General features: G+C 37.3%; 2 protein-coding genes and 1 non-coding gene across 5 annotated transcripts; 1 reads left to right on the forward strand and 2 right to left on the reverse strand.

Moving 5' to 3' along the window:
• The first annotated feature begins 2,034 nt into the window (after positions 1-2,034).
• LOC127082439 (uncharacterized) lies at positions 2,035-6,687 on the forward strand. Of its 3 annotated transcripts, none has more exons than XR_007788177.1 (10): positions 2,035-2,466; positions 2,546-2,611; positions 2,728-2,808; positions 3,001-3,054; positions 3,153-3,221; positions 3,307-3,369; positions 3,434-3,519; positions 3,605-3,670; positions 3,765-3,845; positions 6,640-6,687. XR_007788177.1 is itself a non-coding variant. In XM_051022676.1 (9 exons), the coding sequence occupies exons 1-9, from the start codon at positions 2,248-2,250 to the stop codon at positions 3,793-3,795; spliced, it is 735 nt and encodes a 244-aa protein (XP_050878633.1). In that variant the 5' UTR covers positions 2,035-2,247; the 3' UTR covers positions 3,796-4,152. The 3 variants fall into 3 exon arrangements, 1 of the variants encoding a protein (XP_050878633.1); XR_007788178.1 differs by lacking the exon at positions 6,640-6,687 and adding an exon at positions 3,920-4,152; XM_051022676.1 differs by lacking the exon at positions 6,640-6,687 and having other exon boundaries at positions 3,765-4,152.
• LOC127082438 (LRR receptor-like serine/threonine-protein kinase RGI1) lies at positions 6,290-10,325 on the reverse strand. The gene is made up of 2 exons (XM_051022675.1): positions 7,243-10,325; positions 6,290-6,918 (listed from the first exon to the last, which is right to left on the reverse strand). The coding sequence occupies exons 1-2, from the start codon at positions 10,064-10,066 to the stop codon at positions 6,461-6,463; spliced, it is 3,282 nt and encodes a 1,093-aa protein (XP_050878632.1). The 5' UTR covers positions 10,067-10,325; the 3' UTR covers positions 6,290-6,460.
• A 10,065-nt stretch (positions 10,326-20,390) lies between these two features.
• LOC127088632 (small nucleolar RNA R71) lies at positions 20,391-20,497 on the reverse strand. Its single transcript, XR_007790461.1, has one exon. It is a non-coding gene; the product is annotated as a small nucleolar RNA R71 (small nucleolar RNA).
• Between the last annotated feature and the right edge of the window lie 6,767 nt (positions 20,498-27,264).

A 27,264-nucleotide genomic window follows, 5' to 3' on the forward strand; every position in this document is an offset into this window, starting at 1 on the left:
GGTATATACATATGAGATCCTTAGAGGTGAGTAGGCTAGAGGTGATAACGAGCAGGTGGGGCTCCATAGAGCGTATGATATGAGAGCATACCTAACATATTTAGTTAGCACTATGATTTTGGTGGACAAGAGTTCCACTTATGTGGATGTCGTCTTCCTACGGTACTTTGAGGACTTCGAGCAGATCTATCAGTACAACTAGGAGGCCGCTTGTTCGGTCTACTTGTAATCGGAGTTATCAGAGGGTTATAGTTGGAAGATAAAGTAGGTCACAGGCAGCATCACACTATTGACGATAATATTTATTGGTATTTTAATGTTTTTGTGTCATTTTTCGTTACAATTTTGTAACACCCTTATTGATGATTCATGTGTTTCAATAATTTTCAAGCTTGGGTACTCCAGCACTTCCCGCACATCTCTGGACGGTAGCGTGTACCGACTTACACTGAGGATATTCCACGTGCTTCTGCATTTGCCCCACTTAGAGGAAACCGGGCGATAGAGTCGTTCAAAATGTATCTTGACCGTTTGGTTGTCGAGGATATGCACTTTAACAACTATGTTGATCACTATGAAACAAGACCATTTGATGACATAGTGTTATACTCAGGATGGTTGGCTTACAACTCACGTCTCACATTTCATCATCTTCCTGAGCGCGTCATGCAACAGTTCAGTTATACTCAGACTATTCTCAAATACCTTGTTGTCTCTGCTCCTCCTGCTATGACACGTAGAGATATGGATGTCATGTTTGATGATTATCTTAGTCATTTGGTACTAGAGGATGACATAGTACCATAGCTGAGAGAGACTGAAGCTAATCAGGTGATTCTTCAGGGTGTCACATTCATATATGGTGCAGGCTGCTTCAGGAGATCCACCGAGGTCAGCTCATTAGGAGATACTAGAGAAGGAGCATGCACAATTAGATCATGCTCATGATGTTTTGCATAAATGTCGTCGCATTGTGGAGATTGTGCAGACAAACATTGACAGAGGTATATTCTCTGATGGGTTTGAAGTGAGGCAGGTCCTAGATGTCATTAGGTATAATTAGTCACCAAGTCTCTTAACTTAATTTGATGTCCCGCTTTAGTCCCTTAACTAAAAAACGTTACAAGTTAGTCCTTTAACTTCACTTTTGTTTCCCTATTTGATCCCTTTCGTCAATTTCTGACAAAAAACATTATGTTCTGATGACATGGTGTGACAACGAGGTCATTGGTACAAATTTGAGTAAGCATATGTAGTTAAAAACTGATACACCGTTTAAACTACATGGGTTTTGTTTTCAGGTGAACCCCGCAGTTTAAATAGTGTATAAGTTTTTAACTACATATACTGACTCAAATTTGTATCAACGACCATGTTGTCACGCCACTTAATTAAAATTTAATATTTTTTTTTGGCCAAAAGTTAACGGAAATGACCAAATACGATAACAAAAATGAAGTTACAGGACTAATTTGTAACGTTTTTTAATTAAGGGACTAAAATAGAATATTAAATTAAGTTAAGGAACAAAAATATGTATTAAGCCATACCATTATGATGGAGGCACGAGAGGCACTGAGGTACCAGAGAGAGCATCGGAGAACAGGGAGTAGAGGAGGCCGAGGAGTCCAAGGAGTTGTAGTTCGGCATACGCATTAGTATATATTAGTTGTATTTTGGATTTATTCTGAAATGAATTTTATTTTCACTTCATTATACTTTATCGTTTATTTCGACTTCATATATATATATATATATATATATATATATATATATATATATATATATATATATATATCATTTTTTGACCATCTGAATTTATATAGGTGATTTTTTACATATTGATTTTAATGTTTATCACATAACAAAGTCCTTAACATTTATAAATCGTCATTTTCATCCTAATAACCATAAACCTAACATAATTTACATGATTCTAATAAGTAACATAGATGGATCATCATTACACATTACAGAGAGGTATCTTTGGAATAATAAATATAAATATGTAAAATGGATGTTTTAAAAAGGATGCATGTTAAAATATTTCAAAGATCAATTAACTTAATTAATCTAACGATGGGTCTTTAAGGTGATATTTCATATTTTTTATAAGGTGTTATTCTATCCATAGGGTGGGATAAGAAATTCTCAAAATCTAGGAAAAGAAAAGATCCTGGTGAAGAAGATGATGCTTGAAATTTAGGCTGAGGTGAATATTGGAGTGAGTAACAATTCCAACCCATAATGGCACTGAAAGTCACTTCGGTTTCGACACCGTTTTTTCAGTTAGGTTCTACTGCCTCTGTATTCTCACTCTCTAAACCATGCTCTTTTTCCAAACATCCTCTGCGCTTCAATCTCAACACTAGAAGAAAGTACTCACACCCAACAAGCTTCGTCATTAGAGCTGCTAGAATTGAGTCTAAAGGTGTCACCTTGGGTTTCAGAGCCCCTCAATTTCAGGTTTTTGCCTTGTATTGTCCCTTTTTTATTCATTTTTTCATTCAAATATGGCAATAACGATGAATTGAAATTGCTACAGCTTCCAGAGCCTCTTACTGGGAAGGTTTGGGCATTGGAAGATTTTGAGGCTCATCCAGCTCTATTGGTATGATTTTTCGTTCTTTCACAGTTTATTCTGAATACATGGACTGTTCTTGTGGCTATTGCTTATGCACTATGATAGGATGCATAAAACTTGTGGTTATTCCGATGGTGATGCAGGTCATGTTTATATGCAACCACTGTCCATTTGTTAAGTACCTGAAAAAAGACATTGTAAAGCTCACTAAATTCTATATGAAGGTAGCCAAACAAATTCCCTGGGAGAAATTTTGTTCTTTTATTGGTAGCAGGTGGCTGAAATTGAGATGTCGCGAGTTCTAACCCGAGCCCCTGCATATGTTGTTCCTACACAACTACCAACTTAGCTGGGGCTGTTCATATTGTAAATTTAAAACCATTATAAAATTGTTTTTTTATCCATTCTTTCTACAGAAAGGACTTGCCGTCGTTGCTATATCTTCAAATTCTGCAGCTACACACCCCCAGGTGATAGTAACTATATTTGAAATGAATCATATCCCAGAATATAGCTACGATGAAACTATTGAATGATTTGTCGTTCAACTGGGAATTCCGCGTCACAGGATGGACCAGAATTTATGGCAGAAGATGCTAAATTGTTTGGTTATCCTTTCCCGTACCTTTACGATGAGGTATGATTTCCTATAAAACTCTGATGTTATCTATGTCCGTGTGATGGTAAAACTCTGAACTTTGATGGAATGTTTTTTATTGCAGTCACAGGAAGTTGCACGAGATTTTGGAGCAGTTTGTACACCAGAATTTTACGTTTTCAAAAAGGTAATTACAACCTGTTACTGTCAGTCAGTGTTGCTTTGATTTGAGGTTAATGAAATAGTAACAGGATGGTCGAAGGCCGTTTGAGCTGGTTTATCATGGTCAGTTTGACGATTCAAGGCCAAGTAATAATAACATACCAGTAACTGGAAGGTTAGTTTCATATAACTGAATTAACATTCAACATTTTTAATCTCTTGAAAGCATCATAACCTTTTGATTTAATTTAATTATAAAGAGACTTGAGCTTGGCGATAGATCGTGTTCTGAGTGGTCAGCTAGTACCATCCGAGCAAAAACCTAGGTACTTTGTACATATAGTTCCCCTTTTGATTGTTTGTGAAAATTTCAATTTATGGTATCTGTCATCATGGTCATGTTTTCCTATTTGTATGAAGTGTTGGATGCAGCATAAAGTGGCACCCATGAAAGAAGTTTTGATCTGTACATTGTAGCTATCTTGTTCAAGATATCAATCCGTGAGTTCAAGTTTTCCTTTCGATTCTATATTTATGTAATACATACACCTGTTTATTCTTTTCTTTCCATTCAGTGATCTCGGCTACCTTGAATTCCAAAAGCGCCATTTGAAAGGAAATGGTGTAATATGCAATTCTTATATTTACTGTCATTTAAGTTGTATAGGTTGATGATTAAGGAACATATGTAATGTGAAAGTATTTAGTCAGAAGAGGTTCTAGTTTTCTTGTTCTCTGTTTCTTGTAGGTTGTAAGCTGTTGTAGTAAGAAGTTATAGTAAGAAGTTATACTAAAATTCTTTTGAACATGCAAACTTCTTTTCATGCTTGACCTAACATTGGTGAAGATAGATACATACATTACCTTTTAATAATTGTGAAATCCAACCCCTTGATATGCAGTTTTCATTTAGAAGTAGAAGCATGCTTCTGGTAGCATATTTTGGCAGATTTGAGCATATAGGAAGCAAATTGAGCAATAATCTTCTTATCTTTTGTTTTGTGTCGGGCCTAGGCCCAATTCTTAATGAACTATATTACATAGGCGTGCGTTTGGAAAGGGAATTTCTTTTTCCACTTCTATAGGTTCTCTCTAAATCCTTGGCGAAAAGTTAAAAATGTCATCAGTTCTCGGAGATGTATTTCCGAACACTCCGTTTTCCCATTAAATAAGCACAAAAGGGTGAGAATCCTTCACTTTGCTAAAATTTAATTCGGAGATGCATCTCTGAATGTGTTTTAGGGTTTGTCCGCATATGCATCTCCGAATTAAACCTTATTTACAAATTTAATAGTTTTTTCAATACAACTTCGAACGCGTATAATTTATATATATAACGTGTGAATAAAACCTCTCTATTCTCCTTCATCTTTTAGAAACATTTCAAATATCTTCATTGGAGCTCGTGAACAACATTCTTCAAAAGGAGTTTTCAAGAATTAACACTACCTCTACTTCAAACTTTTTAATCTCAACTCACTCCAGTTACTGCATTTAAATTTTTGAGGACAATTTACGAAGGATGAAATGTTTTAAGGTGCGTCCGGAGATGCAACTCCAAAAACACATGAGAACAATTTTTGATTTTCAGAGGTATGAGTCACACCATAATGGTGGGAAAAGAAATTCCCTTTTGGAAATGCACGGCCAACACACCCTAGTGTACCTATTTGATCAATCACAACATTAGTAGCATTAGATGTTGATATGTGAATCACGTCGAGAATCTCTCAACGGACTCAACGAATTTTCGTCTGATTATTTTAAAACCCGTCTATAAAAGAACACCAACACCAGGAAAATATACACGTTCTATTATGTAAGACCTCTCTATTATGTAAGACCTCTCGTCCATCTCATTCACTAATTAATTTGAGCATTAAAGTGTTTGTATGTACATCACCTCCCATCATGTAGCACAAACCTCCTCTTCCTCACTCCATCAATCCATCGCCTCCTACCATATTTTTTTATCAATCACCTTTAGCACAAACCTCCTCTGTCCTGTTGTCGATCTTTGTCCACCTCATATCATCTTCTAAATTGATTAATTCGTGATGTTCATGTTTCTTGTATGGGAAGATAGTGATTACTTAACATTGATGATTGCTTGTTTTTCTAACTATGGCCTAGGGGAGATATAATGAATTATAAGATGTATCAAACTATGAGTGGACCAAGGATGGTCTCCTATCACATGAATAAAAGCAAGACATCTTTTCAATAACATGGAGTACGACCTATCTTTATCTTTACATTAATAATTCTAAAAGATAGTGGCCCATATTTGCTTCTCTTCTCTTCATAGTTTTGTGCCCTATAACCTTATAATGCCACGAATGAAGACAACATCAACTCATTCTTGCTTTTTCTCTTGCCCATCTCTCCCCCTCCCTTGAAAACGTATGTCCTTTTATGAGGTCCCTTCTCTAACAAGTCATTCATTCCCTAGGTTAATTGAACCTAAATCTCTTACAACTACCACTTTTCATAACCACCAGTTATTTCAAGAAGGGAATATTGAATATTAAAGATATTCCAAAACCTACTTACAACAAAATAACAACTAATATTTTTCAAAAAATAAATAAATACATGATAAACCCTTTATGAACTTTTGATTAGTTTACTTCTTCTGACCACTCATGTCGGCAAAAGCAGGATCATAGATTGGTATGATTGAGACTAATGCATCATTTTCTTCCTGAATTTTAGTATACTCCATATATTAGTTTGATTCTATACCTACATTTCAAGAACCTTATTTTATGTTTATTTAAAAAAGGAGAAAAATCAATAGTTAGTTAGTTCATGTTGATTGACGCTAAATTTGGTAGGGAGGACCACCGTTTAATCCCCTATAACTGCGATCGGGAGAGAATTGAAACCACTTGATGCGAGAACTGACCCCGAATCGTATATTGGTGGCAGAAAAAAAAACAAAAAAAGAGAAATTGTTTAGAATATTTATAGAGACTAGAGGGCTAACATTCAAGAGAAATATTTTATCTACAAAAATAACACAATTGAGATATGGAATTGCCATAAAATATAAATACTATAATCTATACAAATAAATAACTTGTCACTTAAGAAATCAATAATCAATTTGTTGACTATGAAGAAGAAGATGATGATTCTATCAAAAGTTCACATGATCTTGAGAAGCTAGAACAATGAACTGCTGCTTTTGGATTGGCAACCATGCCTTTATTATGCAGAAGATTTGGTTTTTCCAAATCATCATTTTCATGGCTAATCTCTTTGAGCATTGCTGTTACATCTTTCATTGTAGGTCTTTCTTCTGGTGATGGATTCACACATAGAAGAGCCACACCTAACACTTGAAGCATCTCCGGTGTTCTTGTTCCACATTGCAATAATAACTGCTGATCAAGAATAGTTGTGAATTCTCTTTTCTTCTCTCTGATTTCACTGATAACCCATGTTACAATGTGAGCACCCTCTGGAATCCTGTTATCGGTTGGTTCCATTCCGGTTAACATCTCGAGAAGCACAACGCCGTAACTGTACACGTCGCTCTTTTCTGTGATCCTTAAACTGTATCCATATTCTGCAGTTTCACACATGATGCTGTCATTAGCCAAAATTGACATTCGCTATTCTTATTAGACATCTGTGTAAAACTATTTTATACTGACAATTGACAATGCATGTTCAGAGTTCTCATTAGACCGACGTCCAATGAGAACTCATCATATTGCCTCATAAACCTACGTGGTAACCATTTTTCCAAAATAACTGCAAAATACTTGATTCTTAAGCCACTGACTTTCTTAAATTCTTTTTTACAAAAACAATGACGCAAGATTGATAAGCTCGGAGATTTTTCTGAAATAAAATGTTTTTTTTAGAATCTCAGAAGTTTTAAACTCACCAGGAGCTATGTATCCACAAGAACCTGCAACTACATGTGAGGCTCTTGAGCAATCTGAGGAAATGACCAATTTCGCAAGGCCGAAATCTGCAAGAAAAGGTTCAAACTGTGGACCGACCAAGATGTTGTTAGCCTTAACATCGCGATGGACGATTGGAGGGATACAATCATGATGAAGATATTCTAAACCATGAGCTGTTCCAATTATGATCTTGTACCTTGCATCCCAATCCAAGAACAATCTCTTTTCGTGGAGCAACCCAAACAAACTTCCATTACATATGTAATCAAACAACAGCAGTCTAGTTCTTCCATTGTTGCAGCATCCTAAAAGTCTGACTATATTTTTATGCCTTATCGATCCAAGCGTCTGAACTTCTGCTGTAAAAAAATCTCTCTCTGGTGCCTCTCCATTCTTTATCGGCCATAGCTTCTTCACCGCAATAATCTGTTTTGTCGGAGTCTCTACGCGGTAAACAACGCCCGAGCCACCCTTTCCGACGATATTTGAATCCGACAACTTTGAGACCACGTCGCTGATGTTGAAGTTAAGCTTTTGGAATGGAGTGAAAGACCATTCCATTTCAACTTCATCAAAATTATTTCTCCCATAATAACTGTCCCCTTGAATCCTTAGTGCTAAAATAACTCCACAAGTGACAATAGCAGAAGTTAAAATAACACCAAGGAAAGTGTAGATAATAATATTTCTTATCGACTTGTTTCCTTCGAGACTTCCACTTGCACGACACTTGCTGTTAATGCACAGATCAGGGTTACCGGCGAATGCAGCAGAAGGTAAATCTTGGAAGAACTTCGTGTCGGGAAGAGTACCGGAAAATCTATTGTAGGAAACATTTAGAGACACAAGATTATCAAGGTTACCAAGTACTATAAGAGTACCTGTGATCTTGTTGTAAGATAGGTCCAAGATTGAGAGTTTTGAGAGATTCGAAAAAGTCTTTGGAATTGAACCAGTAAGAGAATTCCAACTCAAGTTCAAGAGTATATCCAATCCTTGCAAGTAACCAATCTCATTTGGAATAGAACCTATGATCTTATTGTTACTTAAATCAAGCAACTGCAAATCCTTACAAAGTCCTAGCGACTGAGGGATCGAACCGGCGATAAGGTTTCCGCTTAGAATCAACTTATTTAACGACGTAAGCTTGCCGAAGCTCTTAGGAATGCTTCCGGTGATTCGGTTTGAAGAAAGATCCAAGACGTTGAGATCAACTAAGAATTTTAATGATGAAGGAATGGTTCCTTGAAGCTCATTTTTATGCAAGTCAAGCATTTCTAAATGAGCACAGTTACCTATCTCATAAGGAATGTCTCCACTGACTTGATTATCTGAAAGCTCTAGAAAGGTTAAACTTCTCAAAAGGCCTATTTCTCGCGGAAGTTGACCGGTAAAATTGTTTGATCCAAGTCTTAACCTGATCAAGCTTGTGCACCTGCCGATATCGGGTGGAATTTGACCTGAAAGTCTGTTTGATATCAGCAACAACTGAGTTAAATTCTGCAAATGAAAGAGAGAATTCGGAATTGGACCGGTGAGGAAATTGTGCGAAAGATCAACTGCTTCAAGTTTCTCACAGTTAGATAATTCTGTTGGTATATTTCCATTAAGCTGATTCTGCCATGCATAGAAGAGAGTGAGTTCCTTCAAGTTCCCCATAACAGACGGAATCTTACCAGAGAATCGGTTATTATCGAACTCAAGTTGCTTCAACATGGAAAAATTGCCAACATATGAAGGTATTTCGCCGTAAATGTTATTATCAGACAAAAGAAATTCCTCCAATGAGAGTAGATTACCGAGAGTCGAAGGTAACTGACCGATAAGAGAATTCAAAGAGAAATCAATAACCTTCAGATTTGTACAGTTTCCGAGACTTTCTGGAATTGTTCCAGTTAAATTGTTCTTCCACAGCAATACCCTCTTAAGGCTTTGCATGGAACCTAATTCATAAGGAATTTTTCCAGAAAGCTGATTTTCATACAGAAACAAATCTTCCAAAGCTGAACAGTTTTGAATCTCTGGTGGAATTTGACCTGTGAGGTGTGCTGTGTAGACTGAAAGTGTCTTGAGATTTTGAAGTTCTCCTATACTTGCCGGAATCTCGCCGGAAATTCCAGTAACTGCAAGTCCAAGAAAAACTAAAGCCTTACAATCTGATATCTGCATTGGAATTTCTCCGAAAATACCTTGATTTCCACCCACTCGTAGCGACATAAGAGCCTTCAACTGTCCTATTTCTCCAGGAATCATACCAGAAAGCTGGTTGTCAAACAGTTCTAAGTGCTGAAGCCTTGAACAGTTACCAATCGAGGTTGGAATTCCACCACGTAACGAATTCGAATTCAAAGATAGCCATCTCAGTTCAGATAACTTTCCTATTTCTTCAGGTATTTTTCCTGTTAAACTATTGAAACTAAGATCAAGAGTAACTAGTGTCGATGACAAGTTTCCAACCGAACTTGGAATCTCACCTGTGAGATTTCCATTTGAGATGACAAGAGTTTTCAGGTGGTTAAAAGAAAGAATCTGTATAGGGAATCCGCTACGAAGATCGATCGATGTTATTACAATCTCTTCAACAAACTCTTCTGCAGAACATTTTATATAGTCCCATCTGCAAGGAGTTTTGTGAGCTGGATCCCATGATGAGAAAGCAGTAGTACTAGTTTCCAAGTTCGAAGAATTGAAAGTCGAAAGCCATGAAAGTAAAGAGAGACCTTCTTGGTTAAGAGAAGAAACAAATGGAAACAAAGAGATAGTAAAAAACAAGACAAGAAAATTTAATGCATTGTTTGACATGACGCTGTTCCGCTACTGTTCTTCTATCTCATCTAAACATAGAACCAGCACTAGTTTTTCTCTGTATCATGAATACTTGAATATTGAAATTTTAGTATCTTCATTTAAAGTTACCAACGAAGACGTAGACCGTTCCTTTATCCTCAAAAATCGTATTATTTATCTTTTATATTTGAAACGAATTATAACAAAGGCTAAAGAAGAAGACAAAGAGGAAACATTAAACAAATGTATGTGGAATTTAAATATGAGTGGTCAGTCTCACAGCGACTATAAACGATAGATAGATATATAAAAGCGGAGACTCATATATTTGTTGAGTTAAAAGTCGAGTAAATAGTTTTTATTTTACTCTCTTTGCTATCTACTGTCAAACTTACCTCAGGGTAATTTCTATATATATAACAAATAATTGACGAAACTTTTATGAGATCTAACATATTTGGTACAAGATTTTGCAGTGTACAATATATATCTAATGCAAAAATAAAAAATCATGTATGAAAATGACTGAAATGGCATTTTTAGTATCTAATGGGTCCTCTGCATGTGCTGTTATTTGTATGGAGATACCAAATTGGACAATACAAAAGGCAAAAAATCTACTATTACATGACAGAACATTCTTATGGTGCATAAACTTTGACACATAAAATTGTACTATTCAGCAAACATGTAAGGTAGTGTGGTCTATAGTCCCATCCCATCTATTTTCCTTTTATGTAATCATTTTCACAGAAATAAATGAACTCATATATCTCTATGCCATAATTGTATAATAATAATAATAATAATGAAACTTTTTCTTTATTTTCGATTTTAGTATTTATTATTTTCATTGTCAGAAACTTTACCTTACTCTGGTCTCAAATATAAATAAAAAATTGGTAATTCAAATTTATATTCAAATTTGTTTATATTTAAGAACAGAGTTATACATATATTTTTTTAATTTGATATAAAAAAGGAATAACATGAACTTGAAGAAAGCGATTAAAATTCTTTTTCAATTTTGTTGTTTTCTTTTTAGGTGCAAGTGACAGAAGTTGCTATGAATTTTGTAAGCATTCATGATGATGGTTCATCTAACTAGGCATAACAATCAAATATTGAGAAGGACTAAGCATCATTAAATAAACAAATGTCAAACTCATATACATAATTGGAAAGTGGTAGAAACTATAAAGTAGAAACCACAAAAAAAAAAAAACATCAACCTTTTCTGTTTATATGTGCATGGTAAGATAAGATCTCAAAATCACCTTCTACTTGAAAATGATAAAGTTGTTTCTTATAATGAAAGTCAGTGAGTGCACTTGTTCAATACATGAACCTTGTTCTCATTCTCACTAATAATGATTTAAATCCAACTCTGAAAACAATTATCCTTTTAATAATAGCTTAATTGACCAGGTTTTCATGAAAGTGAAAATTGTGAAGTTAACAATGATTGAGTTATTATTATGTGAATTTTTAATTGTGTTGTGATAAAATAATTGCTGAAAAAGAGAAAGAACTTTAACTTGAAAGACAGAAGGATCTGTCATAATAGCACATAGGTTACAAAGACGTTGAGTGATTTGAAGATGAAAACAAGATGATTAGGGATTATGTAGGGTATACAAGGTGGGGACAAGTGATTCCCTAACCACAACTAGAGAGATTAGAGATTAATTTTTACATTATCCAGTATATTTTTTTTTAAGCAAACAAATGAGATGTCGCAGATTTGAATTCACACACTTATAATTGATGTCATACCAATATCATATTTTTATTCGGTAAATATTTCCTCTACTATACCTATTCATTATATAATTGATTATTAAACTATGCATGTGTGTAGTCAATAAATATCTACTGTATATGATTGATGAAATATGTTATTTATCTACAATATTTAAATTGATATTTAATTTGTGCGTGTGTGTGGAAGCAATAATATAGTGTCCCACCATAGATGTCTTTTGTGTGTAATGTTGTGCTGATGATGATGGGTCATACCATATGCACAAACATTTTTGGTGATAGTAGTTGGCATTTCCAGAAATCACAAGAGAAATCTGTCATAGAAAGAAGAAAGAAATCACAGGAAAAACATTAAGCAAGATTCCCTTCGTCCCCCCCTGAGCCTTAAAATCTTAGAAAGCGAATTTTCTCATCGTTATCCTATCATCATAAAAAATAAAATTTGTGTTAAACTTTTAGAATAGAACAGTCAATCTGTTTTTAAAACAAGTAATAGTATTCTTTGTTACACTTACAATTATTTTAGCATATTTTTCTATTCTGCCACCCCATATTATGATTTGACACCCTTGTACACTATGCATTTATCTTATTATTCGCGTAAAATATTAAAATTCATTTCATAAATGGATTGTTTAAAGAGATTATCAAATTTATGAACAGTAAGGATCAATTTTTAGTGAAAATTTAAGCTTGTACCGGATTTTTAGTTTAAAATCATGCATTTTACAACCTTTTTGAAAATATCCGGTAAAAACACATATTTTGATGCATTTTTATCGGATTATTTGAAAAAAAATGATAAACATGCATACATTTTTACGGATAGAGCTGAAGCTACTGCTTCGAGGGCTCGAGCGAGGCGAGATAACGTAGAGGACCCGTATCTCTGGAAGAAAAAATTAGCCCAAACTGATTTTCATGGGAGGCGGTTGGCGGCCTAGCAGTTTTGTGCACCCCACAGTATCCAGCGTAGAGGATTTAGAGTTGTTGCTGGATGGATCAAAGGTGAGGCAGATGATGAGCCAGTTGGTGTTCAGGGAGGCTCCAATGACATGGAGATGGTGTGGGAGACAGAGGTGTCACATCTTTATGATATGATTGAGGTGATCCATTCTTTTGAGACTGAGGTTCCGACTACTACAGATGTTACTCCGCACACGACTATTGAGGCGCCTGCTACAAATGATATGAATGCTACTCCTCTGGCTGAGACATAGGTCTATGCTCCGACTTCGATAGAGTCGTATGTATATATGGGTGAAGAGTTTTTTGGATGACTCAGTGACTATTTTGTGCTCACTGGATATGCCGGTCATTTGACATTCATATTATGGAAAGGAGAGTTATGTATATGATATGCTGATGATGTGACTTTATTTATTATTCATACTTTGAAAATAACTTATGCTTTTGACTTTGTTTGTTACTGGACTAACCGCCACTGAAGGTGCCCACCCACGGGAGAAGTTGCATATGTTCATAGATGTCCTAATTCCAGAGGAGGTTAAAGTAATTATTGATGATTGCGGTCTCCTTTCACTAGTGGGTTGTTTGCTGACTATGCTCGACAATTAGCTATTGACAACCTTTGTTGAGCAATGACATAAGGAGACATCTTCCTTACATCTTCCATTTGGTGAGATGATGATTATATTGGATGATGTCTCCTCTTTGTTCCATCTTCCCATGGCAGATAGTTTCTTCACCACTCCTCTCATTAGCCGAGAGCTTACACGTATGACTGATGTACAAGACTTAAGGGTTATTGAGAATCGAATGATATAGGAGTTTATGTTTAACAATGGTGTTCTCATCGTTATCCTATCATCATAAAAAATAAAATTTGTGTTAAACTTTTAGAATAAAACAGTCAATCTGTTTTTAAAATAAGTAATAGTATTGTTTGTTAATTGTTACACTTACAATTATTTTACCATATTTTTCTATTCTGCCACCCTATATTATGACTTGACACCCTTACACACCATGCATTTACCATATTATCAGTGTAAAATATTAAAATTCATTTTACAAAATCATTGAAAGATTTAGAATTTTCTAAAAACCTTTTGTGATTATCGGATTTTTGTAAAGAGATTATCAAATTTATGAACGGATCATAGTGTATGGCGGTGGAAGGTTCCAAAATCCACCAAATTCACCGGAGATACCGAAGAATCTGACATCGAACATGTTGCCAGATATCAAATCGAAGTTGGCGACATAGCAAATAATGAGGATTTGAAGTTGAAATGCTTTCCAAATTCTCTTACAAAATGTGCATTCACATGGTTTACGGCGCTACATCCATAATCCGTCCAAACCTGGAGTCGCAACCTGAAAAATACAGTGTGCGAAAAAACAATCGGCGAAAGAAAATGACAGAAGAGTCGCCACCGTGCGTTATTTATCCCAAAGGAGGGAAAGGAAACGCTCGAAGTAAACCTGAAAAAAGAAAAGGACAAGATGGGGTCTCGCAACCAAATCTTGGGTTCGGGAGTCGATTATGCGAATGGAAGGTATTAGCACCCCTCACATCCGTAGTACTCTACGGGATCCACTTTTGTAGTTCTTGTCTAAAGGGTGTGAGTTTATCTTGTGCTGTTTACTAAAAAAGGGATTAAATGAAAATGACTCGCACGGATGTCGCATCCACTGCATACGTATCTCATCTGAATATGAGAATCAGAGTCTTCGTAGCTCGGCTACCTAGGGGTTAATGGTAATTGTGCTCGCTAAGACATCGCGTCTTATGCCTACGTATCTCATCTGGAATGAGAATCAGAGCAAGCCGTAGTTCAGCTAACTACAGGGTTATGGATTGAGTTTTGGACGAACGACGTTACTGCGCAATCTACCGGATGCTCGACCTTGGGAGACTTACTCACCTGTAGTAGAAGGAGTAAACGTGTGTTTAGGAGAAGAAAAATCAATGAAGGGTTAGGGTTTGGGATGCTCATGCAAAAAGGCAGTCCTTGACGAAGGAACCGCGCTACCTGCAGGGATACGAACACATACAAAACAAACATGTATAAAGTAAATGTGCCAACAAGGCAATCAGAATAAATCTCCCAAATGGTATCCCACAAGCAAAGTGGAATATCCAGCGAGCTATCCCTGCAAAAGTCATGTGAGCCTTCACAAAAACTCAACAAAAGGGTTAGTGAAACAAGATAAGGATTAGGAGAAAACATGTTATGGCAAACGTAAGTCAGATTAGAGCAAAACAGTATGATTTTTCATGGATAACAGTATGGTTTCAGAAACCTCAAACCCTGTGGCATACACTTCAGAAATTAAACGATTAAGCATTCAAGGCATTATTTATACATTCATACATAATACATCACACATTTAGAACATTCAAATTGAAGGCGTAAAATAATGGGAATAGGGCAAACCTGATTGGAGAGCTTGATTGAAATTGAGTTACACCCGTGAGGTTTACAAAACAATCTTTAGGATTTATGTGAGGCAGATGTGATTCTGTGCAGTTGAGTTCCCTTCAGGGTTTGGAGGTTGCTCTGAACTCTGTTAGCTATTCTCTCACTATCTTTTTCCTCCAGCCAGGGTAATAGGAATAGAATGAAATTTTGTTTCACTGAAACTCTGAATTTATAACCTGATTTTTGTGGACCTGTGGGCTCAAATGAGAGAGGCCCAAGTCCAAAATTTTCTTTTATTTATTTATTTTTCGTTTTCTGTTTTTTTTTCAAAACACGTGGGCTTCGCCTAGCGAGCATGACAGCTCATGAACAAACCTTTGCTCCTTCAAGATTAACGTTTTGACTGACGAATAGACCCCTGTTGGAAGTAACTCAAGTCTTTCCCTTGTGTTGACTGATCATCTAAATAGAGCCCACAAAGTGTCCTGGATGATGTTCAAGCTTCTTGGATCCAATTCCGATTGCCATGATGAAATGCAAATGTTAAATGACCTAAAAAATGAATGCATGCATGAGGTGTAAAGCGTATGCTTCCAGGAAAAATGAAGGGTAAATTTTGGGGTATTACTGCTGCCCCTATTCAATCAACTGGGGACCTGGAAAGAAGATAGCAGCGGCTTTCGTGCTTTCGAGGTATCAAGGGATTGAATATAATAAAAGCCCAAAAATTTGCACTAAAGTGAAGTGAAGTAACAATGCTTGTTAGAATCGGCAAAGAGGTGGTCTTGAAAGAAGAATCCGTCTGGTACGGTGAGAGTCAGTCTGAATACCGAAAAAGAATGTTAACCTGGATACCAAAATAAATGGTAACACAGAAATAACCATGGCCTGAATGCCGCTCATCAGTCTGAATACTGGAAATGACTTCGATCTGAACATCGGGAGATATGAGATTATTAATGTCGGTCTGAACACCGAGGGGCTGGCCTGAATGCCACAAGTTGCGTCGACCTGAACGTCGAAAACTTCTTCGATCTGAACATCGGAAAACTGGCCTGAACGCCACAAGTTGCATCGACCTGAACGTCGGAAACTTCTTCGATCCGAACATCGGAAAACTGGCCTGAACGCCACAAGTTGCATCAACCTGAACGTCGGAAACTTCTTCGATCTGAACATCGGAAAACTGGCCTGAACGCCACAAGTTGCATCAACCTGAACGTCGGAAACTTCTTCGATCTGAACATCGGAAAACTGGCCTGAACGCCACTTCGGTCTGAATACCGGAAACTTCATGCCTGTCAGCATCGGCAGAAATAGGGAACGATAATAGAGGCGGCGCATGGGCCAATGACACTTGCTGGGGATAATAAAGGTAAGTCATGAACAATCTCCAGTCTGAGTACTGGAAACAACTTCTGGCTTATCACTTGGAATACCGAGAATGTTTTATGCTTACATGCGTATGTTTGAATTTTTCAATGGCGTAATGCTCCATGAAAATGGAAATGCTACGCGATTTGGGAGGATGCAATGCAATATGATTCTACATGCAGGGATGCAAAATGCTGGGTACAATGCCAAGCTGAGGCAAGGGGATCTGCTGGGGAAATGATCACCATCTTCTGGACCCTGGCAAGGCTGTTGGAGATGCACAGCGCAAAGAATCATGTGGGGAAATGACCCGCCACACGGTGCTCTAGTAATGACGAAATACCGAGATTTTGACTGGGGAGAGAACGTCACTGAAAACCTGCTGTTGGGGAAAGCGATAGTGGTTTTGGCAACCACGATCTGCGAGAGATGACTCAGCAGGGGAAGCAAACACCGATACAATACCGAGGTTCTGCTTCAAGGAAAGAAACCATGGATCTGGCATTGGGATTATCGATCTGGCCTCGAACTCTAAGGAGCAGCCACTTCTGCTGGGAAGATACAGTCTGGCACTGTCAACTCCGCTGGGGATATATAGTCTGGCACTGTCAACTCTACTGGGGAGTGTATAATCTGAAACCACCGCTTGGGGGGAGGTACAATGGTGAGAACCTGCTGGGGATTGAAGAATCCAACGCTCTGATCAGCTCTGCAGGGATAAGATACCGAATTCGTCTGTTGGCGACTTCACTGGGGAAAACATTCACGATCATCTGCAGGGGATTTTAAGGAAATGCCCCGAGGGTACCTCTTCTAAATAGACGATCCAAAGCACTTAAAATTTACAGCAATTTTAAATGTTTATTAAGCATGTACATGTAAACCTCTTATGTGTCATGATGCAATGTTTATCAAGAAATTCGGACGTCATTTTTGCAAACAAAACAGAAAAATGAAAATGAAAACAGAGATATACTGAATAACATGATTTTATTGATAGAACGGCCTCTGAATAGGCATTTACATCAGGAAGCAATCCCTGGAAAGAGGTAATCGCACAACAGATGAAAAGAGACATTAATCTAATGGCAATGTGAAATGGATTTCTATCGGGTTCCAATTCTGCTATGACTTGCTTGTCTTCAAGATCCTCCAGATGATCAGCTTTCTGAAAAGAGTGATTGGACTGTTTCCTATCCTTCAAAAGTTTCCAGTCATTGACACGAGACGAGATTCAGAACTACTCAGAACGCAGTCATTCCCTTAATCCCTAACTTTTGCCTGGATCGCCCTTTTCGGGTTTTCAATCCACCGGGATACCCATTTTTGCCTAAGTTGTCTTTTCAGGTTTTCAACTTACCGGGTGTACAATCTTTTCACTTTTAATCCCTAATTTTTGCCCGAACCTTTTTTATTTTCTTGGTTCGCCGAGTGATAACATGAAATTATATCACATTCTAGGACTCAATTTAATTGAATTATATTATTATTTACTTTAATTTATTTCATTTTATCAGATATTACGCGGTATTTTCTTTCTATTTATCTCAGGTAGTCTATTTGAAGCACAAGTGAAAAAGGAAGAAAAGGAGGTGCAAAAAGGAATGAAAAGAAGCAAATATCAAAAGCCAAAGCCCAGCCCAAAAGGCACAGGCGTTGTGCCTGTGACGAGCGTCACAAGGGTTGTGACGAGCGTCACGCCTTACACACTCCTCTGACGAGCGTCACACATGGTGTGACGGACGTCACACCATTCCCCTATATTTTTGCCTTCAGAGACGTTGAGTCCTATTTGCACGCCTAACCATTCGCTGCTACGTGAAGACCTTTGAAGCGGACTACTTTTGGAAACCGTTACAGAAAGTACCAGTATAAATATCAGCTTTGCAAACCCTGCAGAGTTCCACGCCTTTTCCAGATTTCTTTGCCGTTTTTGCTTTTCCGCATTTTTCTTTTTCCAGTAGCTTAAGCATATTTTTGCAGTACTACTTTTACAATTTTTATATTGTTTCTTTTGCAATTCTATTTTCTTTTCTAGCACTTAATTAATTTTTCGCACAATAGTTTCTACACCGGAAACTATTGTGTACCTTTTACCGGATCTAACCTTACGTTAGAATCTAGTTTTTTATTCCTTCGCTTTTATTTTTCCGCCTGATTGAAGAATTCAAGAACAGATCCAACCGACCTGTGGTGGAGTGTTCAAGACTGCTATTTAATTTCTCAGGTTCTTTAATTATTGTTTGAATTTATATATGCCCTGTTTTACTGTTTATTTATATTATTTGCTTGAGATGAATCTGTTTATGCATGCTGATTTTTTAGATCTGTTTAGTATGTCTGGCTAAATTATTTAGGTATCGGTATGTAAAGTAAGCGGAATGAAGGAATCAAAACTGAGTTGGTCAAATTAAGTTTAAAATTAAAATCACTCTTTTTACGGTCTCAATTTACAGGTTTAATAACAAAGTTTTTGTACGAAAGTAAAAGACATAAAGAAGTTAAAATCAATAGAGCGAGAGTTTGAGGTTTTGACTGGACAGTGTAAATTGGACATTAATTCTAGATCAGGTCGAGAGCAATTTTTAGAGTTAATTAAATTCTAATCTTTTTCAAAAAGTATTTTTAAAGATTGAATGTGAGGACGAGAGTTAAGCATTTGAATTTAATTATATAACCTAAGTCAACAGAGCGAGAGTTTGAGATAAGGGTGTTTAAACGATTATTGTTTTCTTAAAAAGAGTTTCTACGGATTCTATTGTTTTCAAAAAGTGGTTTTTGACTTAACTATAAGTGACAGCTACGTTAATATAAAATCATAGTTTATTCATCAGAGCGAGAGTTTGAGATAAAACTTTTAATCAATAGAGTCAACTGAAAAGATTCATTTTAAAACCAAGAAACCAACGAAGAATTGATTCCCTAATTACGACGAATTACATACCGATATCCGCTTTATTGATATTTAATCTAGATCTTATTTTAGTTTTAGCTTTTCCCCCAAACAATCAAAGTATTACCTGCCTTAGCTTTACGAAGTAACCTTAGATAACGGTATATCGATTCATAAGTCCCTGTGGGATCGATATCTTTTAAAACTACGCGATAGAACTGTGCACTTGCAGTTTGTACCCCAAATTCGACTCATAAAGTCGCGATCAAGTTTTTGGCGCCGTTGTCGGGGACTTTTATTTAGTCGATATCGTAACTCTTCTGTTACGTTGTAGAGACTAAGGCTTTTCTTTTCTCTTTTCTTTCTTTCGTTGATTTGTATGCCACGCACTCGCTCACAAGGCGAGCCATTCTACTTACGAATCAACGATATCGAACTATATCTCTGAGTCTTACGACGAATTCGGGAATATCATGCTGCAAACAATCTACCTCTTGTAGAACTTCCTGATTTCAAAAATATTTTCCCTTTGATACCCGAGATGGCAGAACCAGCTCGTGCTCTTAGAGATTACGCCGCTCCATCGCAAGATGAGCCGCATTCAAGTATTGCTCCACCCGCAATCGAAGCAAACAACTTTGAACTCAAACCTTCACTGTTGCAGGCAGTGCAACAGAACCAATTCTCTGGAAATCCTACCGAGGATCCTAACCTTCATTTATCCGTATTTGTCCAATACGCTGATACTGTTAAAGCTAATGGTGTCACTTCAGAGGCAATTTGACTTCGTCTTTTTCCTTTCTCATTAAGAGATAGCGCTAGAAGATGGCTTCAATCTCTTCCTTCCAACTCAGTCACCACATGGAACGAGTTGAAGAAAGTTTTTCTTGCTCGATATTTTCCGCCAAGCAAAACAGCTATGTTAAGAGCCCAGATAAATGGATTTAAACAGAAAGATAACGAGTCTCTTTTCGAAGCATGGGAAAGATACAAAGACATGATGAGACTTTGTCCACACCATGGTTTAGAGGACTGGTTAGTAATTCATACAATCTATAATGGTCTCTTATACAACAAGAGGTTAACAATAGATGCCGCCGCAGGTGGTGCACTAATGAACAAACCTTATGCTGATGCCTACCAACTTATCGAAAGCATGGCTCAAAACCACTATCAGTGGGGAACCGAACGAACAATGGTGGAAAAACCTCAAACGAAAACTGGCATGTACGAGATAAGTAACCTTGATCATGTTAATGCAAAAGTGGATGCTCTGGTCCAGAAAATTGAAAGTTTAAATGTATCACCTCCAGCCACCGTAGTTGCCATAACTCAGAATTGCGAAGTCTGTGGAATCCAAGGTCACACTCCTGCAGATTGTCAACTTCTAACAGGAATCCAAGCAGAGCAAGTAAACTATGCTCAAGGAAGCCCCTACTCGTACACCTATAACTCAAATTGGAAGAATCATCCAAATTTTTCATATAAGAGTAATAATGCTTTATACGCACCTGGACAATCTCCAAATCAAGCCCCAGCTATACCTCTAGGATATCAGAAGCCGATTCCATCCACACCTAACAATAACGCCCCTAGGAAATCCAACTTGGAAATCATGATGGAAAACTTTATAGCTTCTCAACAGCAAACCAATAAAGATTTCTTAAACCAGAATGTACACACTGGCGAACAAATTAAACAACTAGCAAGTAAAGTAGATGCCCTGGCTACTCATAACAAAATGCTGGAAACGCAAATTTCACAAGTAGCTCAACAACAAGCGCCTACTGCTGCCCCAACTGGTACATTTCCTGGCCAACCCTAACCTAACCCAAGAAGCCACGCTCATGCAATCATACTGAGAAGTGGAACGGAAGTGGAAGGACCGTCTGACCCAAGGATAGAAAACCAAAACTCTAAAAAGTCAACTGAGGAGGAAAGTGAACCTAAGGAAAAGGAAGAGAGTAATAAGGAAACCGTAGAAAAGAAGGAACCTTATGTACCTCCACCACCTTATAAACCACCTATCCCTTACCCTCAAAGGCTTATTAAAACCAAAGATGCGGGCCAATTCAAAAAATTTGTCGACCTTCTAAAACAATTAAACGTCACAATTCCGTTTACAGAAGCTATTACGCAGATGCCCTCATATGCCAAGTTTTTAAAAGAAATTCTTTCTAATAAAAGGAAACTTGAAGATAGCGAAACCGTTACACTCACCGCTGAATGTAGCGCTATAATCCAAAATATGTCTCCTAAACTTAAAGACCCAGGTAGTTTCTCTATACCCTGTCACATAGGAAAATTTGTCATTGACAAAGCCTTATGCGATTTAGGAGCCGGTATTAGTGTTATGCCTTTATCCATATGCAAGAGACTTGAAATGGGAGAATTAAGACCAACTAAAATGTCTGTGCAACTAGCAGATCGTTCCGTCAAATATCCTGTAGGAATTCTTGAAAACGTTCCAGTGCGCATAGGTCAATTCTACATTCCAACTGATTTTATAATTATGGATATTAGAGAAGATGAAGTTACACCCATTATACTGGGAAGACCGTTCTTAGCAACGGCCGGTGCAATCATAGACGTAAAACGAGGACGACTCACTTTCGAAGTAGGAGAAGAGAAAATTGAGTTCATTCTTTCCCAATTTTTGAAAGCACCTGCAATAGAAGATACATGTTACTTCATGGATATCATTGATGAATGCATAAAGGAAACGGAGTTAGAAAAAGACAAATCATCTGACTATCTTGTAGAAGACAAACTTAACCAATGTTTAGCAATAACACCGGACCCTACGCAATGCCTTAAGAAACCAACCTTAGACCTGAAAACACTTCCCAAGAATCTGAGATATGAATTCCTAGACTTAGAGCTTGAACGACCAGTGATAGTTAATGCTGACCTAGGAAGACTCGAAACAGAAAAACTCCTGCATATCTTAAGAAAATATCCAACCGCACTAGGTTACAACATCACCGATCTTAAAGGAATAAGTCCCTCTATTTGTATGCACCGCATCATGTTAGAAGAAGATTGTAAAACTTCTAGGGAACACCAGAGGAGACTAAACTTCTAGGGAAATAACCAAGTTATTAGAGGCAGGTATCATATATCCTATATCTGATAGCAAATGGGTTAGTCCTGTAGACGTAGTACCAAAGAAAGGAGGTGTAACAGTCATTGAAAATGAAAAAGGAGAAACTATAACCAAACGAATCGAATCGGGATGGAGAATGTGCATTGACTATAGGAAACTAAACAAAGCAACCCGAAAAGATCACTTCCCTTTACCATTCATTGACCAGATGTTAGAACGATTAGCAAAACATTCACATTTCTGCTATCTAGACGGTTATTCAGGTTTCTTTCAAATACCAATTCATCCTGATGACCAAGAAAAGACAACGTTCACGTGCCCTTTTGGTACCTTCGCTTATAGACGAATGTCGTTTGGCTTGTGTAATGCTCCTGCAACTTTCCAAAGGTGCATGATGGCAATATTCGCCGATTTTCTAGAAAACATCATGGAAGTATTTATGGATGACTTTTCCGTATGCGGACAAAGCTTTGAAGAATGCCTTGAAAACCTAGAAAGAGTTCTAGAGCGATGTGTGAAAGTAAACCTAGTACTTAATTGGGAAAAATGCCACTTTATGGTACAAGAAGGAATTGTTTTAGGACACATCATCTCGAACAGAGGAATTGAAGTAGACAAAGCTAAAATAGAGGTAATCGAAAATCTTCAACCCCCGAAAACTGTGAGAGAAGTACGAAGCTTCTTAGGACATGCCGGTTTTTACCGACGATTCATTAAAGACTTCTCTAAAATAACTAAACCTTTAACCAGACTATTAATGAAGGATGCTGAATTCATATTCGACAATAAATGTTTAGAAGCATTTCAAACGCTTAAACAAGCACTGATCTCCACACCCATAATGCAGACACCAGATTGGAACGAACCATTCGAAATAATGTGTGATGCTAGTGATTACGCTGTAGGTGCTGTTTTGGGACAACGAAAGGATAAAAAGCTTCATGTTATATATTACGCAAGTAGAACTCTAGATGAAGCACAAATGAATTACGCCACAACCGAGAAAGAACTTCTAGCAGTAGTGTTTGCGCTAGATAAATTTCGTTCTTACTTGGTCGGAGCCAAAATAATCATCTACACTGACCACACTGCTATCAAATACCTCTTAACAAAAAAGGATGCTAAACCTAGACTCCTAAGGTGGATCCTGTTGCTACAAGAGTTCGATTTGGAAATCAAAGACAAGAAAGGAACTGAAAACGTAGTAGCAGATCACCTCTCTGGACTTGAGAACCTTGAACCGGAAAGAACATCAATTAACCATGATTTCTCGTACGATAAACTTATAGCTACTTTGGAAGAAAATAAAGCTGATAAACAGGTAGAAACCACCTTAGCTATATCTGTTACACCGTGGTACGCTGACCTCGTCAATTATTTAGCTGCCGGAATAGTTCCACCTACCTTATCCTACCAACAGAAGAAACGATTCTTCTATGACATAAAACATTATTACTGGGATGACCCCTTACTTTTTAAAAGAGGCCCCGATGGTATTTTCCGTCGGTGTATACCCGAAGAAGAGGTAGAAAATATAATCCAACATTGTCACTCCGCTCCTTATGGTGGACACGCAAGTACATCCAAGACCTGCTCTAAAATCCTACAAGCCGGTTTTTATTGGCCAAGTATATGGAAGGATGTACATGCAGCTATTAAGAAATGTGACAGATGTCAACGCACAGGAAACATATCTAGACGTGACGAGATGCCACAAAAGGGCGTTTTGGAAGTAGAGATTTTCGACGTGTGGGGAATAGACTTCATGAGACCTTTTCCACCCTCTTTCGGTAACAAATACATACTCATGGCAGTTGACTACGTATCAAAATGGATTGAAGCTATAGCTTCTCCAACAAACGACACACGAGTAGTAACTAGACTCTTTAAGAATATAATATTTCCAAGGTTTGGTGTCCCAAGAATAGTAGTCAGTGATGGTGGATCGCATTTCATATCCAAGGTACTCGAAAAACTACTGCTTAATTATGGCGTAAGACATAGAGTAGCGACACCTTACCACCCTCAAACCAGTGGGCAAGTAGAAGTGTCTAACAGAGAGATTAAACAGATACTAGAAAAAACAGTCGCCACTTCAAGGAAAGACTAGTCATTAAAATTACCAGAAGCTTTATGGGCTTACCGAACTGCTTACAAAACTCCAATAGGGACAACCCCATTTAAGCTAATTTATGGAAAATCCTGTCACCTCCCGGTAGAATTAGAACATAAAGCCTATTGGACCATAAAAAATCTAAATTTAAACTATAAAGCCGCCGGTGAAAAGAGAATCCTTGATATAAGCGAATTAGAGGAACTCAGAAGAGACGCTTACGAAAATGCCAGAATCTACAAAGAAAGAACAAAACAATGGCATGACAAGCGCATATCAAGGAAAATCTTCAAACAAGGCGATACAGTCCTTTTATTTAACTCCAGGCTAAAGTTATTCCCGGGAAAACTACGATCTAGATGGTCAGGTCCTTTTCAAATCACCAATGTTTTCCCCAGTGGAGCAGTAGAAATTAAAGGCAAATATATGGAACCATTTACCGTAAACGGGCAACGTCTAAAACATTATCACTATGCAGAAAACACTGAAGATTCGCAAGTCTTGCACTTAGACGAAATGCCTCAAGAACTTATAGATTATAATTGATAGTTTTTATGTCGAGCTTGCGACATTAAACAAAGCGCTTAGTGGGAGACAACCCACCAATATTTACATTTTATATTTTTCTATTTCTTCCTTAATTATTCTTTTAATTTTTGTTTAGTATTCATTCTTAATTTATTAAAAACTTTCCTCTTCTTTCGGCATTTGGCCAAATCCTGACTAAAACTCTTGTTTTTCTTTTCTCTAGCTAACACTAACCTGATGGGACATATTGATCGTATGGGTATCAAATTCAGAGGAACAGCTCAGAAATAAAAGTTTGAGGAACTAGCCACGAGAGAGATGCTACCTAGCCTGTATGCTGATGACTGGGCAATGACTGCCCTCGGACTGAGACAAAGTGTCCTGTATTTGCTGAATCAGATAGGGTGGGAAACCTCCCCTATCCGTAGACAATTTGTCACTTACCAGAGACTGACTCTAGAATTCCTTAGTTCTCTGATCTATCTACCCAGCCATGGAAAAGGAATAAGCAGAGGTTTTATCCAGTTCAGAATGTTTAACATGGAGTACCAATTTAATATTCAAGATTTTACCAACCTTTTAGGTTTCCCTACATCCTTTGACTCAAACCAGTGAGCCAAGAAGAACTTTTTGAAAATAGAGAACTTGAATACTTTTGGGGTAACTTGACTGGAAATGACGATCCCGAGGAACATGAGTTTCTCTCTAGAAACATACATAACCCGGCCTTCCGTTATTTCCATAAGATCCTGACCCACACCTTATTTGGGAAGAAGCCAAACAGTACCACAGTTTCACGTGATGAACTCTTCATCATATTTTGTGCTTCCCAGAACCGTCCAGTAAACGGTGTGTAGCGGTGTATTCGTCGCTATATGATTTATCGATTAAACCATAAGCAAAGCATACAATGATTTTTGAGTCGCCACCGCACTTTTATTTATCCAAAGGACTGGCTAAAAAGCGAACAAAAGCCTAAGAAGTTTTACACGTAGAAAACTAATAAAAAGATCAGAGAGTCTGGGTAAGGGGTAAATTACGCAATGGGAAGGTGTTAGGCACCCACTACGTCCTAGGTACTCCTAGGAAGCCCTTTTCACACTTGTTGTACTAAATTGTTATTTGTTATGACATAAGTATTGTGCAAACATGATTGGGATGATGAGAAGAGAATATACAATTTTATTATTGGGTTTGAACGGATGAACCCGCTGCCTACGTACCTTCCATCAAAGGTAAGGATCAAAACGCCGTAGTTCGGCTAAAAGATTTCAAAAAGGTTGATGGATTCAATTTTAAACAATAGCACTGAGGCTTTTCATTATCAATGGGAGAAAACTCGACCAAAACCAACATCCACCATGCGAGGATAGCTTCGACGTACTGGAGGGGTTAACCCTGTTTTTAGTACGGAAGTCTTACTGTCGACTCACTAAGGATAGGCAAGATTTACATCAACCGCAATGATAATTGAAACCTATGGCTAATGCATGAAAAGATTAACAATGGACAAAGCCAAAACAAGTGAATGAGTGAAGTTAATTGATTGTGATTATGAAAGTGAAGTCAAAGTATGATTAAGATTGATTTGAAAGAAGTATTATGAAAATGGAGTTTGAAAAAGTCAAGGACTTGGGTCCAGGTTTTTAGTTTGGAAAACATGAAGAAGTTTGCACAATATCTATGTCAAGTTTGAAAATTGAAGTGTGAAAAGGTTTAGGACATAATGAGGATGAATGGATGGATATGGATTGTAAAACTTCTTAGAAGGTTCACTTCTTGAAATCATATGGGAGATGATTCAAGTGTGTCCTTTGGAATAGGCAATGAATAATAATAATGTAAGCAAACAAATGATACCGGATGCCATTCAATGGTCTTACTCCAATCTCACAAACAAAAAGCAAAAAGCGGACACCGGATACCACTCAATGGATTTATACCGCGATCCTAAAACAAAACTGGATATCAGAGGCCACTCAATGGACTTATACTAATCTCCTAAAACAAAATGAAACTTGGATACCGGATGTCAATCTGTCTGGA

This window comes from Lathyrus oleraceus, chromosome 5, assembly GCF_024323335.1.
Source record: "Lathyrus oleraceus cultivar Zhongwan6 chromosome 5, CAAS_Psat_ZW6_1.0, whole genome shotgun sequence".
NCBI lineage: Eukaryota > Viridiplantae > Streptophyta > Magnoliopsida > Fabales > Fabaceae > Lathyrus > Lathyrus oleraceus.